The sequence below is a fragment of the Oxyura jamaicensis genome, chromosome 1 (genome assembly GCF_011077185.1).
Source record: "Oxyura jamaicensis isolate SHBP4307 breed ruddy duck chromosome 1, BPBGC_Ojam_1.0, whole genome shotgun sequence".
Classification (NCBI taxonomy): Eukaryota; Metazoa; Chordata; class Aves; order Anseriformes; family Anatidae; genus Oxyura; species Oxyura jamaicensis.
The window spans coordinates 24,395,231-24,411,888 of record NC_048893.1 but is presented as its reverse complement, the minus strand read 5'-3'; the positions used below and the strand labels follow the sequence as shown (position 1 = coordinate 24,411,888).

General features: G+C 35.6%; 1 protein-coding gene across 3 annotated transcripts in view; it reads left to right on the top strand.

Moving 5' to 3' along the window:
* KCND2 (potassium voltage-gated channel subfamily D member 2) overlaps positions 1-16,658 on the top strand; it is a 324,035-nt gene that overhangs the window by 302,903 nt on the left and 4,474 nt on the right. For all 3 annotated transcript variants that reach the window (XM_035315792.1, XM_035315793.1, XM_035315794.1), the window contains 4 exons: positions 2,391-2,553; positions 10,010-10,108; positions 11,638-11,733; positions 16,033-16,280. In XM_035315792.1, the coding sequence (XP_035171683.1) occupies positions 2,391-2,553; positions 10,010-10,108; positions 11,638-11,733; positions 16,033-16,280 (606 nt within the window). The remainder of the gene's footprint in view (positions 1-2,390; positions 2,554-10,009; positions 10,109-11,637; positions 11,734-16,032; positions 16,281-16,658) is intronic.

Here is a 16,658-nt window from a genome sequence, read left to right as displayed (position 1 = left end):
GTGTGAAAAATGTTTAATGAGATTCCATATTTGTTGTGTTTCCATGACAGAAGAGATCAGATTTGTGGCAGAATTCAAAATTTGTCTTAGAGATCAAGTGTGATTTTTCCACTTCAAATATAAACACCACAAAGCTACCCTGCCATGTGAAAATGGAGTTATTTTTTAGTTTAGACTTTCCAAGGAATAAATCAATTACAGATTGGTTGTAGGGAGAAATTTTCCCTTCATTTTATGTCACCTGCTTCCATTGATGATATTCACTGATATATGAAGTATAACTAAAGGTAGTATTTAACCAGCAGAAGGAAATTCATTAACAATTCTAGTCATGTCTACACTAGACAAAAATCTGTGTCACTGTCCCAAAGGAGACCAAGTCTAACCAGTGTAAATGTAGTAAAAACTCCATTTTGTCATAACAGTGTTTCTTACCCTGTTGAGGTAAAGTAATTTCTTGGCAGTCATATTTTCTGACTGTAATTTATTTAAAGAACCCAAACACAGTGTTTATCAGAAGGAGAAAAAACTAATTATGTTAGTCATTAATGAAGTGAATGATATTATTAGCATCAAGGAATGGACAAAGAGTGTTACCTTTGGAAAATATAAGTGTTGTACAACTTATTCAAGCTGAAAAAAGTAAGCAAAATGAAGTTATTTCAAAATAAGCAATATATCAATCTACCTTTTATTTTGCCCAGTAGGCAAGAAAAGCATTGTGAAATACCTTCATATATTAAAAAATCATATTTTTTATTTCATTCCATAACATTGAGAAACCATGAAAAGGTAGCCCTTTATGTCACTAGATAGGTTACACATAAACACCTAAATGTTAGAGATGGATCTGCTAATGTTCCTGTCACCACCCTTAAAACATCAGTCTGTGGTTAATTCATATAATTATATTGTCACACTATCAGCAGTATGATACATCTCTGAGCAACTTCAAACCAAATTAAGATCCAGAAATGCCTTCAGTCCTCAGAAGCCATTGGTGACACTGTAGCCTTATGAAGGTTCTGCAAATTCACATTTCAAGTAATAATTTTAGGTATCTAAATATAGGTTTGGTAATCTAGTTTGATAGTTCTGTCCTAGTAATACTAGCTGTGTATAAATTTTGTGTTTCAAGTTCTGGTTGCATCAGGTTTGTGTAAATATATCCTGCCTTTTAAATAGCTTGATACATTTTGATTCAATTTCAGAGAATACTTGGATCATATCTAAAAAGATGAAGCAAAACAGTTTTGTTTGTTTGTTTTGTTTTTTCCAGTAACACTTTCTAAACACTGTTCCTACTGCAGTTCTATTTCTTACCTTTTCTTGTGTTTCTTTACAGAATAGAGAATGTGCCATATCTCTGTTCACAAGTATATTAAATTTACCTGCTGCAATCTATATTTAACAGTAACTTAAAACACAGCACAGTTAAAAACAGAATGGTACTTGAATCTAATATATCTCTTTATTAAACTCTTTAGTTTGTAATTGCATACTTGTCCTGTAGAATATGGCAGACTACAGAGTGCAAATAGCCAATATCTCTTAATAAGCTGTCACTGGAATCTCTCTACGTACTTCTCAGCAGCACTATGTACTTGCAGGAAAAAAAAAAAAAAAATCATAAAGAAGTGTGGTAAATTCAGGCCCTAGTAATTCTGAGCATTTCCAAGATCTGCATTTAGAATTTCTTTGATTGTTTCTTTGTGGCTTGAGTTTGTGAGGTTTGCTTTTGGCTAAGAGAAAAAAAAAAAAAAATAAAATAAAATAAAATAGAAGGGACTTCTGGAGGTCAGATAGTCCAGCCTCTCACTCAAAGAAAGCTATCAACAACAACAAATTAGGTTAGACATGCTTTTGATCAACCAAGTCTTGAAAATCTCCAAGGGCTGAAAATCCATGATCTCCTGGGCACCTTGTTCCAAAAATGCTCCACCATCCAAAATGAAAGTACTATATCAACTTAGTGAGACAATAGATTATTCAGCTTGGCATCTAACTTATCAAGTGGTCTCCCTAGGATCTCATCATTGGAAAGCAGTTCTATCAAGCAAATAGACTAAGAACATGACTTAGATGCTGAATATTTTTTCAGAGTCAGATCTGTTCTCATTGCAATAGGGGCAACTTGGGAATACCACATTAAGTAAAATATAGATGACTGCAGTTGATGGACAGGATACCTAACATTAGCTTGAAATTAAAAATATGTGTGCACAACACTGGACTTGCTATGTAATTTATGCATATGTATATAAAGTATTTATATGCATCAAGTATTATTTGCAAGACAAGTAAAATCTATTGTTCAATTAATTCATCTTGAAATTCAATACTGAGGAGAGATTTTGTCTTTATTAAGGGTTTTGTCTTCTCTAACCCAGGTATGGTGACATGGTGCCAAAGACAATAGCTGGCAAGATTTTTGGTTCAATATGCTCCCTGAGTGGGGTCTTAGTAATTGCTCTGCCAGTCCCTGTCATTGTCTCCAACTTCAGCCGTATCTACCACCAGAACCAACGTGCAGACAAGCGCAGGGCACAAAAGGTGAGATTCTATTTTTTTCCTCTTTTCTTGTAGACAATAGATAAATGATGACTTTTCATATGTTGTGCATCCTCAAGGTGACTATGATTTCTTAGGAATATGACTTGAATGTATACAATGCTGAGCCAGGGTTCCAGATGCAAATGCTGTGTTATCTTTAGTTTGAAAAAACATGCTTCGTTTATTTTCATTTATCAAACAAACAGAGAAATCCCTAAGCATTACTTCTAATACCTATCTTAACAGTCACTTTTACTAATTCATGTGTTTAATTCCCAGGTTCATTCTCTGGGGAATCTGGCTATTTGGGACATTGTTTCTTTATATCTACTTTGCTTAAAAGGCTTCAGAAAAGGAGCTGAATCAGGAAAAGACAAAAGCGGAAGTTTTTTTCTCCAGCTTTCTTGGCTTACTGAAGATCTCACTAAAATACTATCTAGTTCTATGACAAGATATTTTTTTTCTCCCTGGCTCATGTAAGCAAGGTCAAGAGCCAGGAAGAACTATTTACCAGAAAAGGTGCATCCAAATTTAGGCAATCACCATCATTTCCATATCACTACCAAAATAATAGTCCCAATCCACTTCACCCAACCTCATGATGGAAAGTATCTCATGCAGCCTCTATAGACTCCTGAACCCTTGATAAGAGAGCCAAGATGTTCCTTCTGTTCCTCCACTGCTGGCAGTCAAAAGACTCTGGATGCAAGGGGTCTTGAATTTGGACTTTTTTTGCAGTCCCATGGCCTCTCTTCATGATTAGGGTAACTGTGCTTCTGTCTACACTCCAGCAAATGTACATCCCCAGCAGCCTCAGAGGTTCTGTGTGGTCCAGTGACAGCAGGATCCCTGCCCACAGAAGGGTGCAGGCAGGTGATGGGTGTGGAGTACGGATGTAGAGCAGGGGAATACAGGCTGCCATGAGCTGCAGCTGGCTCATATAGACAGTAAAGGTTTAGGTAGGTCTGGCTACCTTTTTGACTGGTGCCTGCATAGAAAGAAAGTGAAATAAATATACATAATGGTACCATCTTCAAAATATCTTAGAACTGTGAGAAACTGAGGTACATTACTAAGAAAGTCAGTCATAGGCCTGGGCCTATATTGTACCCTTTAAATGGCCATATCTTGTAAGAATGCTGTCAGGTGGGGAAATGTCAATAATAGAAAACAGGTATCTTAGAAATGTAATACCTTTCTTGCTGGAGACACGTGGGAACATTTTTTTTCAAATATAGACTGCTTTAGTGAGCTAAATGATCTCACCTACTAAAATTACACACATCCTTTTACATTGTGTTTTCTCCCGTGTGACAGTTCCAGCTTTATATTCCCCTCTCCCACAGCTGGAAAATTCAGAGAATACAACACTTTTACACTACATTGCTTTTGTAGAGAACATTTCAATTTTGTTCATGTAACACTGGTAAAGAGTAAAAGAACTGTCTGTGCCAGCAGTGCTTCATTACCGTGCTTCAGAGCATTGTGCCAGTCACAGATAAGAGATCTACTTGATCCCACCAATCAATGTGCTCGTTCTGAGTTTTCATAATGACTGCAGAAGCAACCAGCCTTACTTCAGATAGGCATAGTCTCCTACTGTATATTGTGAAACAAAATTTTCTATGTGTGATTTGCACTTTCCAGTGAGGAGGGGGAAAACTTGCAAAAATTAGATGGGCAGACTGGCTGATATTTCCTGTAATCTCTTCCTGAATAGAAACTGCTTAGTAACTGACTTTTTCTCCTTGGAAAAACAGCAAGCTCATCGTTTGTCACAAACAGGAATATGGAGTGATGAATGGCAATCCTGCAAAAAACTTTTCCTCTGCTCCCCAGAATAATGCCAACAGTAAGGATGAGAGATTTACGCTGACCGTGTTTAGTCCCTTCTTGCTTTGGAGAAAATGCCTTGGAGGCCTGGTTAATGTAGCACTATGTGTGTTTTATTGATATCTCCTGTTGCAAAGCTAATCTCTCTCATTCTAAAATGACTGAGGTGATGAATTGATTGTTGTTCTGATGGACTGAAAGAAAAGTCAACTAAAAGAACTTCTTGGGTACAGTATAGTCCGTACCTATCGATATTTACCTATGAAGTATAGCTTTGCATAAGAATAGTCAAGCAAAAAGGTTGAATTATTGAACTTAGAAATTCCTGTTTCATTCAAGGCAATAGAAGTTCTACACAGTTTTCTGAAGTAAATGTTTCTGAAGAAGCCACCCTTATTACTATTCTGTAAGGCCGAAGAACACAAGCTTGGAAGAAACTGCTGTTCTATGGAGCACAGCATGAGCCCTTGCAGGAGATGGTACTTCTTGTTGGCTACAACAGGCTTCCATCCTATTGAGAAGATTGGATATTGGAGTTGTGTAACTTCCTTTACTAGTATCTCATACATAAGTTTAATCAAGGTAGTCTTCAGAAATGACAAAATATCTGGGCTATAAGGAAACTCTAGAGTTCCTCTTCCGTGAAGCACTGAAATCTAGTATCAGAAGAACTCAGAATTTTCAGCAGAAAAACGTTGTCTCATGTTACACTGATGGAAGAGACATATGACCACAAATATATGCATCTACTGAGTTCTGCATTGTCATTCAGGTATAGAAAATGTCACTTGCTTCTTTTTGGAAAATAATAATAATAATAATAATAATAATGTTGAACATTAATGTCCAAGGCAAAATGGAAGAGATAAATTTACTTATACACCATCTCACTCTGAATGCATTTTGAAGGAAGATCTTACTTCTAAGCATGGATATATATTGTTGTAAAACAGACCTCAATATAAACAAACAAACAAAATAGATTAAAACTAAAAACAAAACAAAACAAAACTATCTGTGCTCAGTGGAACCTTTTCTTCTATCTGATATTAATGTCCAAGAATCTGACCTGTTCTGGCAATAAGTAGATAAATAATCCAAAATAGATATTCATAGGAGTTGACATTCAGGGCAGAACTAATTATGCTCTACAGTCTTACTAACCCTTTTCCTCAAGCAGATTTATCACAACTGAGAAGATAGTTTTGAAGAAGGCTGCTTGTGGAGCTTTTCTCACCTAGAGACAACTTCAGGAGATTAAGTTGTTTTCATTTCTCATCATTGCTTTCAGGTGGCAAATTTAATGCCAGATATGTTGTGACTGGTCGATGTGGAAACAAAAGGAAAAACAAAAGGAAAAAAATAAAGGAAAATGACTATTATCTCCAAAATCTGATTTAATATATACTATTCAACTTGATTCTTTCATATGATTATGGTCTTCTTCCTTAACAAAATATATCACGAAGATTGGATGGGCTCATATTTCATTATTTACTAATTGTACATCATGTATTTATCTGTCAAGTTATAACTAATTAGTCACTACATAAATATAAATAGCTCAAGAATGAATTACAGCTATAGTACCTAGCAATCTAGAGCTGAGCTTTTGCAATAAGGAACCATACTAGACAATATAAATTCTTTAAGCTTAAATAGAATATTAATCTCAGTGGTGTTGTAGAGATATAACTAATGGAACAACTTATCCAAGAGTTTTAAATTTAACACGAAAGCACATAAAACTTGTGTTTACTGAATTTGAATAGACTGTGAAAGCAAGGCACAACTCAACAAATATATGAACCTTTTTTTAATTGCATATCCATTAGCTTCCAAAGTAAACAGCATTTTATTCTCTACTGCATGCTGATGTTCTATAAATTATTTTCAGCTAATCTAAAGTCAATTATTTGCAATTACTGAAAATTAGAAAATCAGAGCATGAAATGTGGGCCTGATTTTTCACTTGAAAACACATAGGATGGATTTATGAAAGACCAAAGAGGCAAGGAAAAAAAAAAAAAAAAAAAAGACATAAACACAATGAGACTAATATTCAGATCATTTTGGCCACTGCTGCACTGTTATAGGAGGTACATAATGACTGTGAAGGAATTTTAATTTTAATTTTGTAATTCTACAAGATTATGATAAAAACAACAAACATAAAGACAATAAGGTAAGTAATCAGTACTTTTTCAGTTTTGATAAACAAACAGTTAAGCAGTCTGAAGAGCAGCAGACTGCAGGAGATACTGAATTAGAAGGGTAGGCTACCTGGCTCCTTGAATAGCAAATGAGGTTCTTGTTAAAAATGATTCCCAGTACCACAATAATCTTTGCCCTAAAGTATTTCTGATAAAATCTCTCTAACTACAATTAGACAGCTGAGGTTTTCTTAAGTGCTGAATACTGGATGTTGTAAATATCCCATGGTGCTACACTTAGCATTATTTAGCATTATTTAAAACCTTGAGAAAATAAGTGTTTATCTTCTAAAACTGACAGAACAGGCAGTTGTTGAAGAAAAGCAGTTTCTTTTTTTATAAGGTTCCCATAAATGCGGTCAGAGACAAGGATGCATCTTTAAGTTACAAAATTTGAAGGTAGAAAACAAAGTGAAACATTCAACAGTGTTCAGTGCAATACAAGGGATGCTATAAGGATTGGAACTGATCATCAGTTTCTTTAGAAAGCATCAGATAGAATGACTATGGTGGAATTTCATCCTAATAGCTGGAATTTCATCCCAGTAAGTAAAAGAGCTGTGCTTTAGCTCATGGTTTTTGTCCCATACAATGTAAAAATTAGCAAAGTCAAGGTTTCACACTGAACGGATAATGGAAAATTTCATAGCAAAGCAGTTAACCTATTGCAGGAGAATTTAATCCGTTCTTTGTTTGCCAGGTATTCCATGAAAGGAGAGCTAGGAAGGATATTGCAGTGGTTGAAAAGGACAGTTATCGCTCCTTTTCTGTTATGCGTGACAGAAAGTGCAGATCAGACTGAAGGAAAATAAAATTCTTCCATAACCACGTTTTTTTTTTGTTGTTGTTGTTGTTTGTTTTGTTTTTTTATTTCATCACATCATTCTGATGTCCTTCATGGAAATTCAGTCCCTAGCACACAGCCCTTAAAATCCTGTGGCTGATAGGAGCTTTGAATGATTCCTTGGTAAGAAGCGTGGGAAGTCACTGGACTGTTAATTCTACAGGCTCTGATTAAACAGACAAAAGCACTGAAATTTTATCATTTTTGTGACAGGTTTGTAAGCACTCCCCGTTTTAGGAATATTTTCTATAAGCTGAAATATAAGCAGGCAAGCCACAATATCTGGTTCATTTCTTGGCAATAGTTCTATTGTCTTTACTTTAGCAAATGCTGTAAATTCTGGCCATCTTTATGAGTCTCAGCTAGGAAGATGTAAGTTACGAGTTTCCATATCACAAATGCTTTCTAAGATACAATAAATTCATATTTACAAAGCAATTTGAAATCTTCACATGGAAAATACAACCTTCATATTATATGTGTTGCAGCACATCAATACATTAAGATAGTCTGATGAATTGTTATATTTTTTACATTTCTTTATTAAATGGTGCTGCACAATAATTATTACCTCAGTCACTGTAAGAGGAAATGAATATACAAGCTAAAAGAAAAAGCATGATTAATGTCAGTATGTTTGTTCATTAAATTTAATGAATTTCCTTGTAAATCCTGAAAAAAAATTGTGACCAAAATCACTTACTTATGAGACTCCAAACTGCACCCTGCAACAGCATCTAAAGCATTTGGAGCTCTTAGTGATAGAGTAGCGGTAAGAGAGACCTTTCACTTATTCATTAATGTAACTCATAAACATGTTTTGACAAGACTGTATTCTGCAGTACATGCAAAGCACTCAGCCTTCAGCCCATCATGATGGTGTTGCTTCTCAAGTGTTCTACCTTGAAAAAAAATGTATCTTCTGCCTGTCCAAGAGGATTTTTAACTACCAGTCCCGAAGTCTTGGCATTAACCACACCATTGGCCTGTGCACATGTACTGTGGGATCAAGGCACTTTGTTCCTTAACTTTGTCCTTTAAGACAAGGTCCATTTACTGCACAGCTGGAAGGGTTGTGTACACAAAGGAAGATGACAAACCAATGTGTTATTCTAAAATGGCTGACAGATCACAAAATGAGGCACTGTGGTCTTTTTGACTCAGTAATGCACACATGCACAGCGTTATCTTATTTTCTTTCGGAACAATTAAAAGATAACAAATACAAAACATACCAGCCAGATTCTAGAATGTTTGCTGTTAGCTGTCGTGAATTTCTTGGCTCACTGTTGAGAAGATCTGTAAGTTTGAGAATGTAAGTGCAAAGAAGCATAGTGTTGAGTAATTCCTCATAGCTAGTCAATTATTAATCATGCCAGAGAGGAGATCCGGTGCCTGCAGTGACCAGGCTGCTTCCCTCTATGTTAAGCGCTCAGGGATTCTCAATCATTTCATGTTGATATTTAATGCCAAAGAAACTGGGAGGAGGGAGATACACGCTCCATCTATCTTCTCAAAATATCAGCTGAGCAATTGTCAGGAATGGAAATCCTGATTAATGTATTAAACTCAGTTTTTCAAGTTTTTCACTTGTCTCCTCTGTGCTTCAGCAGCCATTCGACTCCAGGTGCTGCTCTGCATTTGGCTTTCAGAATCAGAAAGCTTTGATACATAAGGAACCAGCCACAGAAATTAAAGAACCAAGAGACCGTTCTAGAAATAATGCTTCCATTTTCCATAATATGTGTTAAGAGACTCTTTTCTTCATACTTTCCCCTAATGTTGGCTGCTGACTGTTCTGCAAGTCAGTGAATTCAAAACATCCTTCACTCACCATCACCTTCTCTGGGATGAATGTCACCTACATAAGCAATGAGGTTCCCCTGAAAAATCCCAAACCACATCTTTCACTCAGCAATTGGACACATGCTGACTCCAAAAAGTCAAATTATGGGTAGATTATGATCAGCAATGATGACTTTTAAGGCTGATTATAGAAATACACATGAAGAGATGAAAAGGCTTTAAAAGGCCTGGCAGACATTCAGAAACTTAGATGGGAGACAGTGCAAAAGCAACCACCACATTCTGTTACTTCCAAAAATCAGAAATCTATGAGAAACTAGCTCATGGTAGTTGCAATATTTTTTTTTTTTTTTTTTTTTCTGGAATATAGGGGAATAATATTTTTTCCCCTATAAAGAGATATTCACGGCAGGAAGCAGCTGAGATGGAAGTCATGCTCCTGACCCACAAAGCATAAGAAGTGGCAAAGTCACAGCCAGGAAAAAAGCAGGAGTCTCTTACATGCTGATCTGTCTAATCTCCTCTCCAAAATCTTTGTTCTTGTTAGCTGATGCATGCAAACAAATAAAAACTTTTGGCTTTTGCATTTATATGGGAAGATACTTTTGATTTGCACCACCTGGAGTACGGATGCAATGCAGCCTTTCAGTGATTATGACATTGGTATTCATAAGCAGCTGGTTCCAATTAGCAGTTTTAGATAAACAGAATAATAGATACAAGTACAACTGACGCTCTTCCTTTTTGTCTATTTACACAGAAAGCCAGACTTGCTCGAATTCGTGCTGCAAAGAGTGGGAGTGCTAATGCCTACATGCAGAGCAAACGAAATGGCTTACTGAGTAACCAGCTGCAGCAGGTAATGTTTTTTGTATTCTCCACCTCCAGAGTAACAGCTTAATAATAGCCCAGCAGCAGTTTGTTCTATTTATCACCAGGGCAAGTCAACTTGGGTCTTTAGGCAATGTTATCTTTAGAGGTAGATTAAGGAAGGATAAGCTGGACAATTATTATGTTAAAGGTAGCTTATGAGAGCAGATGATAGGGTAATAATAAAATAATAATAATGATAATATTAAAATGGTCAGATAGAAATGCTGGATTCAATGTAAGCCACAGCTTTAGAAGTAAATCCTGCAGAAGACCCCATTAAGAAAGCACAGTTTCTACCTCTTAGGATGTATATTGGATTTATCTCATTTGACTTTAGACAACTAGAACATGTCTGATGTTCTCTCATAAAAGTAGCTGTAGAGTACTGTTGGCACAAAGGGGTGTTGCACAGTGAAAAACATTCCCTGGAAGCACCTATTTTTTTTTTTATTATTTTTTTTCTGGGGAAAATCTCAGTGATTACCTCTGAGTGCAGCAGCTGGGACCAGGACGTGCAGCGTTTGCATGGCTGAGAGCAGCTGGAGGTGGCCCCTGGACTGCTTGGAGCTGTAACCAGCTGAGAAAGACTGAAGACACAGTGTTTCTTAGTCCCTGCCATTTTCGGGTGTTTTGGCAGTTCCCTGGGGGATACAGGAAGGCTTTCATTCCTCTATGCCCTTTCTGTTTAAAAATTGTTAAGCCTACCATTCTAGCAAATAGCCAGAAGAGAAGGAAGTGGCTGTGTGATTTAGCATAAAAGAGGAGTAGGCAGAATACTTGTTTCCTCTTCTGCATGGAAGAATTCAAATCTTTGAAAGAAAGAGACACCAAATGGCTTAATTGCCATGCAGCTTTCAAATATCCCGAAGTTGAATTGTAATCTTTCCTATTATCCCACTTCCTCCCCTATTTAGTTTTCTGCTTTCTAGTGAATAATTACAAAAGCAATTAATAAACAGTAGATGCTTTCTACTTAATTCTTCATTCTGTGTCAGTAACATCTGCTGTATGCTTTCTGAAGTCAGCAGATTGGGATCACTGACATGAATTTTTGTGTAAGCAGCAATACCACAAATTCCTTAGTGCTGTGAAATGATCCCAGGAGGACAACTATGTTCAATTTCCTTCCAATAAGGCATGTTCCTGGGGAAAAAAAAAAAAAAATAATAATAATAATAATAAATTACTGTCACTGGAATTTATGATAATTTTAATATTAATTCAACATTCAAAAATCATGTGTTGATTGTAGTTGGAAATTGTACTAGTCCACCTATATTCACATAAAAGACCTAAGATAGAAATATTTAAAAGGAAATGCAAAGGAAGGTTATGAATATATATATATAAAACAAAAGCAAAAGAGTAATTGCATCCAAGGTCATTTGTGTTATCCCATGTAGATGAGACATTGTTATGCTGCAGTATACAATCCAGATTAGTTCTGATCAAATATTTGGATAAGAGCCCTCTTGTTCATAAATGAGAATAATACAGAGTTCTTTGTATTAACAGTCCTCCAGTGAAGAAGAACAAGCCTTTGTTAGCAAATCTGGCTCTTCCTTTGAAACACAGCACCACCACCTGCTTCACTGTCTGGAAAAAACTACGGTAAGAAAAAAAAGGAGTGTGTTTTCCTGTAAATTCTAATATCAGTGTAGTTCTGAATGTTTTCAATATTTCTTTTAATTAATAAGCCTTTATGTGAAAGTTATTAGTTTTTTTTTTTTTTTTTTTTTTAGAGAAACTATTTTATCATATTTTAAAACATTATACCCTCTGAATGTAAATAAGAGAAAGAGAGAGCCTGGATGACAGCCTCATCTAAGGTGAAAGATACTGTGACATGAGTCTAGTCTAGGGGCAAATGTGACCTTCAGAGTGGTTTTCATACACTCCATAATGCTAACATCTGCACTTTTCTGCAGTACAGTTCATAAGACATCATTTGTAGTCTTTACATAGTCAAAACTGTGGAGTCAAAGTTTTGGTAGAGAGAGCTGCTGAGTGTTTCCTCTACCTTGACTATGATTCTTGCTAAAGCGACTGCATGGGAGGATCCCCGAACACCTTATTTTGAAGAGTCAAATGTTTAATACAGTTGTAGGTGCATAGCTTCAAAGTCTTTTGGCTTCATTTTAGACATTGAGGTCCCTGTAGAAGTCGGTGACTCAATTCATAACAGCCCAAATACACTCATCTAGATTTGAAACTCCCTGTTAATCAAAAGAACTACTTATCATGTGCTCTCTATATTTTTCCCTGGTCAATATCTGGATAATTATATAGCCATAAAGGATAATAAACTACAACAGAGTTACGATTCAGTAATATCTAAATGCCATGTTTACTAAGAGTATGTATTTGGACAGTTAAGGTCACAGCAATAAACCTAATCATCCCTAACTTTATATTGCTTCCTCTTTTATCACTTTCTAAGGAAACTAAGAACATAAATATTAATTATGTTTAATCTTTGTAGATTTGGAAATTTCACATTAAGGCATGCTAAAATTATCTCTTTGTATTTTTATGTTGTTGCAGGTATTAAATTGCTATGTAAAATTTACCTTTTATTTTAGGTACATTGGTCAACATCCATTAGACCACCATTTACAAATTTACATCTAGTTTTATAAGCTCTGGTTGCATGGAAAAAATATATGATATAGGCCACCCATATGCCTTGTACTATGGCATTTCTTGACAAGCACTATAAACACTTGATCAAGTTAGTGAGTGCTGAATATCTAGGTTGTGAAGTATTTTTGTGATTTTTATCCATTTTCATGAATAAGTCACTAATAGAGGAAAAAAAAAAAAAAAAGTTAGCAATTGCCAATAAGATACAGGTCACCAAAAATGAAGACATACAATACCGGTATCTGGGCAGCTAGCTTAGATACAGATTCCATGACACGTTCTGCAGTCTCCTTCTGTTTTTTATTTATTTTTTTGCACAAATGAAGTATCTTATTCTCAGAAGCCAAATCAAAGGTTACAGTAATGGCATGACTTCTCTTCCCATTGCTGCATCAATAGCACTCCCTCTCCCAAACCCTCCTTGAAATCTAACATTTTAAGACATTCTCAGATAACTGTTAAAAAGCACAAGGTAGGAAAAAAAAAAAAAAAGGGCACAAAATGAGGCAATGAGCACAAACTGAAACACAAGAGGCACTGTCTAAACATCAGAAAACATTTTTTTAATTTATTTTTTTAAATATAGTGCTGGTGACTGAGCACTAGCATAGGTTGCCCTGAAAGGTTGTGGAGTCTCCCTCCTTGGAGATTCTTAAAAGCCACGTGGACATGGTCTTGAACAACATGCTTGAGTCTGCCCCAGTTGAGCACTGCCCTAGGGGCAGTGGTCCAGATGACCTGCTGTGATTCTGTGAAATCTATTTTGCAATTTCTTTTTAAAGTTCTGGATACATAGGGAAACTTCAGGCTATTTCATCTTAACTTTATGATCTAGTTTTCCATTAAAAGACACAGCAATGCTTCTGCTCTATTTGATGGAGATCAATGTGAAAGTCTCACTACTACTCTTTCTAAAAGACTTTAAAGTTTTCTACCTACAGACATTGCTAAATTAATGTATGTATATATATAATGTTCTCTTTTTGACAGCATTTCCTTGTAAATAAATGGCACATCTGCTACATCACTAGCTAGTAATGTCATCTCATGGTTGCTTATGTTTTTTCCATTCTTACTTTCAGAATATTTATATTTATACAATGAGTTGTAGGACAGAATGTCTTGCAGCATATAACATAGCTACTTTTCCAGGGTTCAGACTGGGTCCTTTTGGAACATTTCTGAGACATTTTGTACTAGGACCTGATAACAGTAATCTGCCTTAAAAATGTTCCATAGTTGAACATTACAAACATACTTTAAAAACCTAGTAGTAGCTACAGGTCATGTCAAACTATCACAGAAATCATGAATAAATATATATATATATATATATATATTCATTTGGTGGGAGCTGGATCCAACACTAAAATTTTCAAATTTCCTCTAATTATAGTGGTGGAATATGTAAGCCTTTATTTATATTTTAAACAGAAGTCTTTATTTTTAAGAATCTATAATGCAAGTATTATCTTGTTTCCTAAAGTTGACTATAATCTACTTTGCCTTGTTTGCTGGGTCCTGTTTCTGGCACGGATGTTCATATGACACATGAACACAAAAATGTATTCATGGGTTCCAAGTTGTATTCTGCAACTGTCCGGTCAGATCATACATTCCAAAAATTTAAGTGGGAAGTTGAAATTTTGGGCCCCCTGTCTGTGGAATCTAGAAAGTGGCTGGCTCCACAGCAAGAGTGAGATGCCTTCTTAGCCTCCCCTCATTTTTTGAATGAAATATAATTTGGTGTAAACCTCAATCAAAAGAAGTTAAATAAAGAAATATTCTATTTTCCAACATTTTAAAGCCAGTAAGATGAAATCTTCATCTTATGCAGTGTGAGCAATGTTATTGAATTCTAAAACTTACATTAATAATTAAAATAATTATATCAAAAGTTGTATTTTACAGGCTACTTTAAGCTGAGGTAAAAACAGTTAATTAATAAGTATAATAAAATAGATTAACATGAGCCATTATATCGTTTCAAAATTATTCCAGTCTATATTAGAAGTTCACTCAACAGCTCTCTTTAATGGACCCTACTAATTGAATTCTGGTCGGTTACTACATAAAAGTTTTAGGAAGAACAAAATTACTTTCAATCAGAAAACTAGCAGAGATCTTGGCAAACAGAATATAACCCACTGAACATAATCTAAAGATCATGATTAGGTCACTTTTCTCTCTGAATTTTCTGTCCACTGTGTGATAGAATTCAAAAATATTTTTTGTGGCTGACACATGGCTAATAGAAGTTGATCGTTAAGCAAATTCTTTCCATATCACTTGAAATTGGTATGCTTCAACACCAGTCAATTCCTTACAAATTTATGTTTGAGTGAAGGAGAAGAGAAATAGAAATAATAATAATGTCTATGAAGGTATTTCCATTTCTAGCAAACATATGGCTACAATTATTATTCTATTTATTTTGCTCACATATTTGATATTTGCACTATGCTATAATTCTCCTGGAAAACATGAGAACCTCTCCAATTAGTGTATTGTTCTTCAGGGGATATTTTTTTCATTCCAATGCATAAAAATGCAGCAGGCTAACAAACTTGAAGTGAATGAGACTGAGAAGAATGTAAAACTACTTAAAACATGTCCCCTAAACCATCCACAGGATATGTAGACTGATTCCAGGGGTAACTGGAAAGATTTTAGAAAAATCTTTCAAACTGCATGTGAGCATGTTTTAATCTGTTTAGTTTGGGCTGCCACTTCTAAATTATTGTAAAAATTCCTCTTTATTTTGTTGTTGCTATCTACTATAATCAACACCACTATTTTACACCCTTCAGCTCACAAAGAAAGTGTGGAAATCACGGAGGGATATTATTTATGAATTTTATTACAATTTCATACAGTAAATCTTATTATTTCCAAATGAGACTTAGGGCATTTACATAAGCACCACTTTTTATTAATAAATATAATCCATGATTTTGTGGCACTCCATATATTATAGAGATATTCATAGTGCAAGCTACAGTATGATCATAAGCTATTTTACAAAAGAATTTGAATTATTTGTTTTGTAGTTAAGAGCCCTGAGACTTTTGTTCCAGCGTTTACATTTGTATTGGTATTCAGCCCAGACTAATAGGGGCTAAACACTATAATCAAGACTAAGCTGTCTAACTTTACCAATTTATTCAGTTGTGTCAATTTAAGCCTTTAAACAAGTATGATTAATACATTCACTTTAATTAACTTTGTGTGCATGCTTTGTCCCTTTGTTGGCTTCCTCTGGGCTAGAATCACGAGTTTGTGGATGAACAAGTCTATGAAGAAAGCTGCATGGAGGTTTCTACAGTCAATAGACCCCCAAGCCACAGCCCCTCTCTGTCATCTCAACAAGGTGTCACCAGCACTTGCTGCTCACGAAGACATAAAAAGACTTACCGCATCCCAAACACCACTATTGCTGGCAGCCGTCAAGGCAGCGTGCAAGAGCTCAGCACCATCCAGATCAGATGTGTGGAGAGGACACCTCTGTCTAACAGGTACCTCTTATGCATCAGCACACCAAGAGCTGAAACCCCTTCAGTCGTTAGAGATGTGGATCTGTCCCGACCTCCACAAGTGGGCTGGGAGGCTAAAGATAAACCTAAAGCTGTCATCCAAAAATGAACAGTAGGACTGAAATATCCCCAGCACTTAATTTTCTCTAGACTTAATTCTAAGATAATAGGATAGTCCCTCTCTTTGCATTTCTGCCCTCTCATGTCTTCCCCACACAGCATTGTGTATTCTTTGCACAGGATAGCATCCAGGGATTCCAAATTATATAGAGCACCAAACAGTTCTGGCTATGGACAAACACATAAGAAGCAGCACAGAAAAATTTGCAATTCAGACATGCAAAATGAGCAAATGGGAAG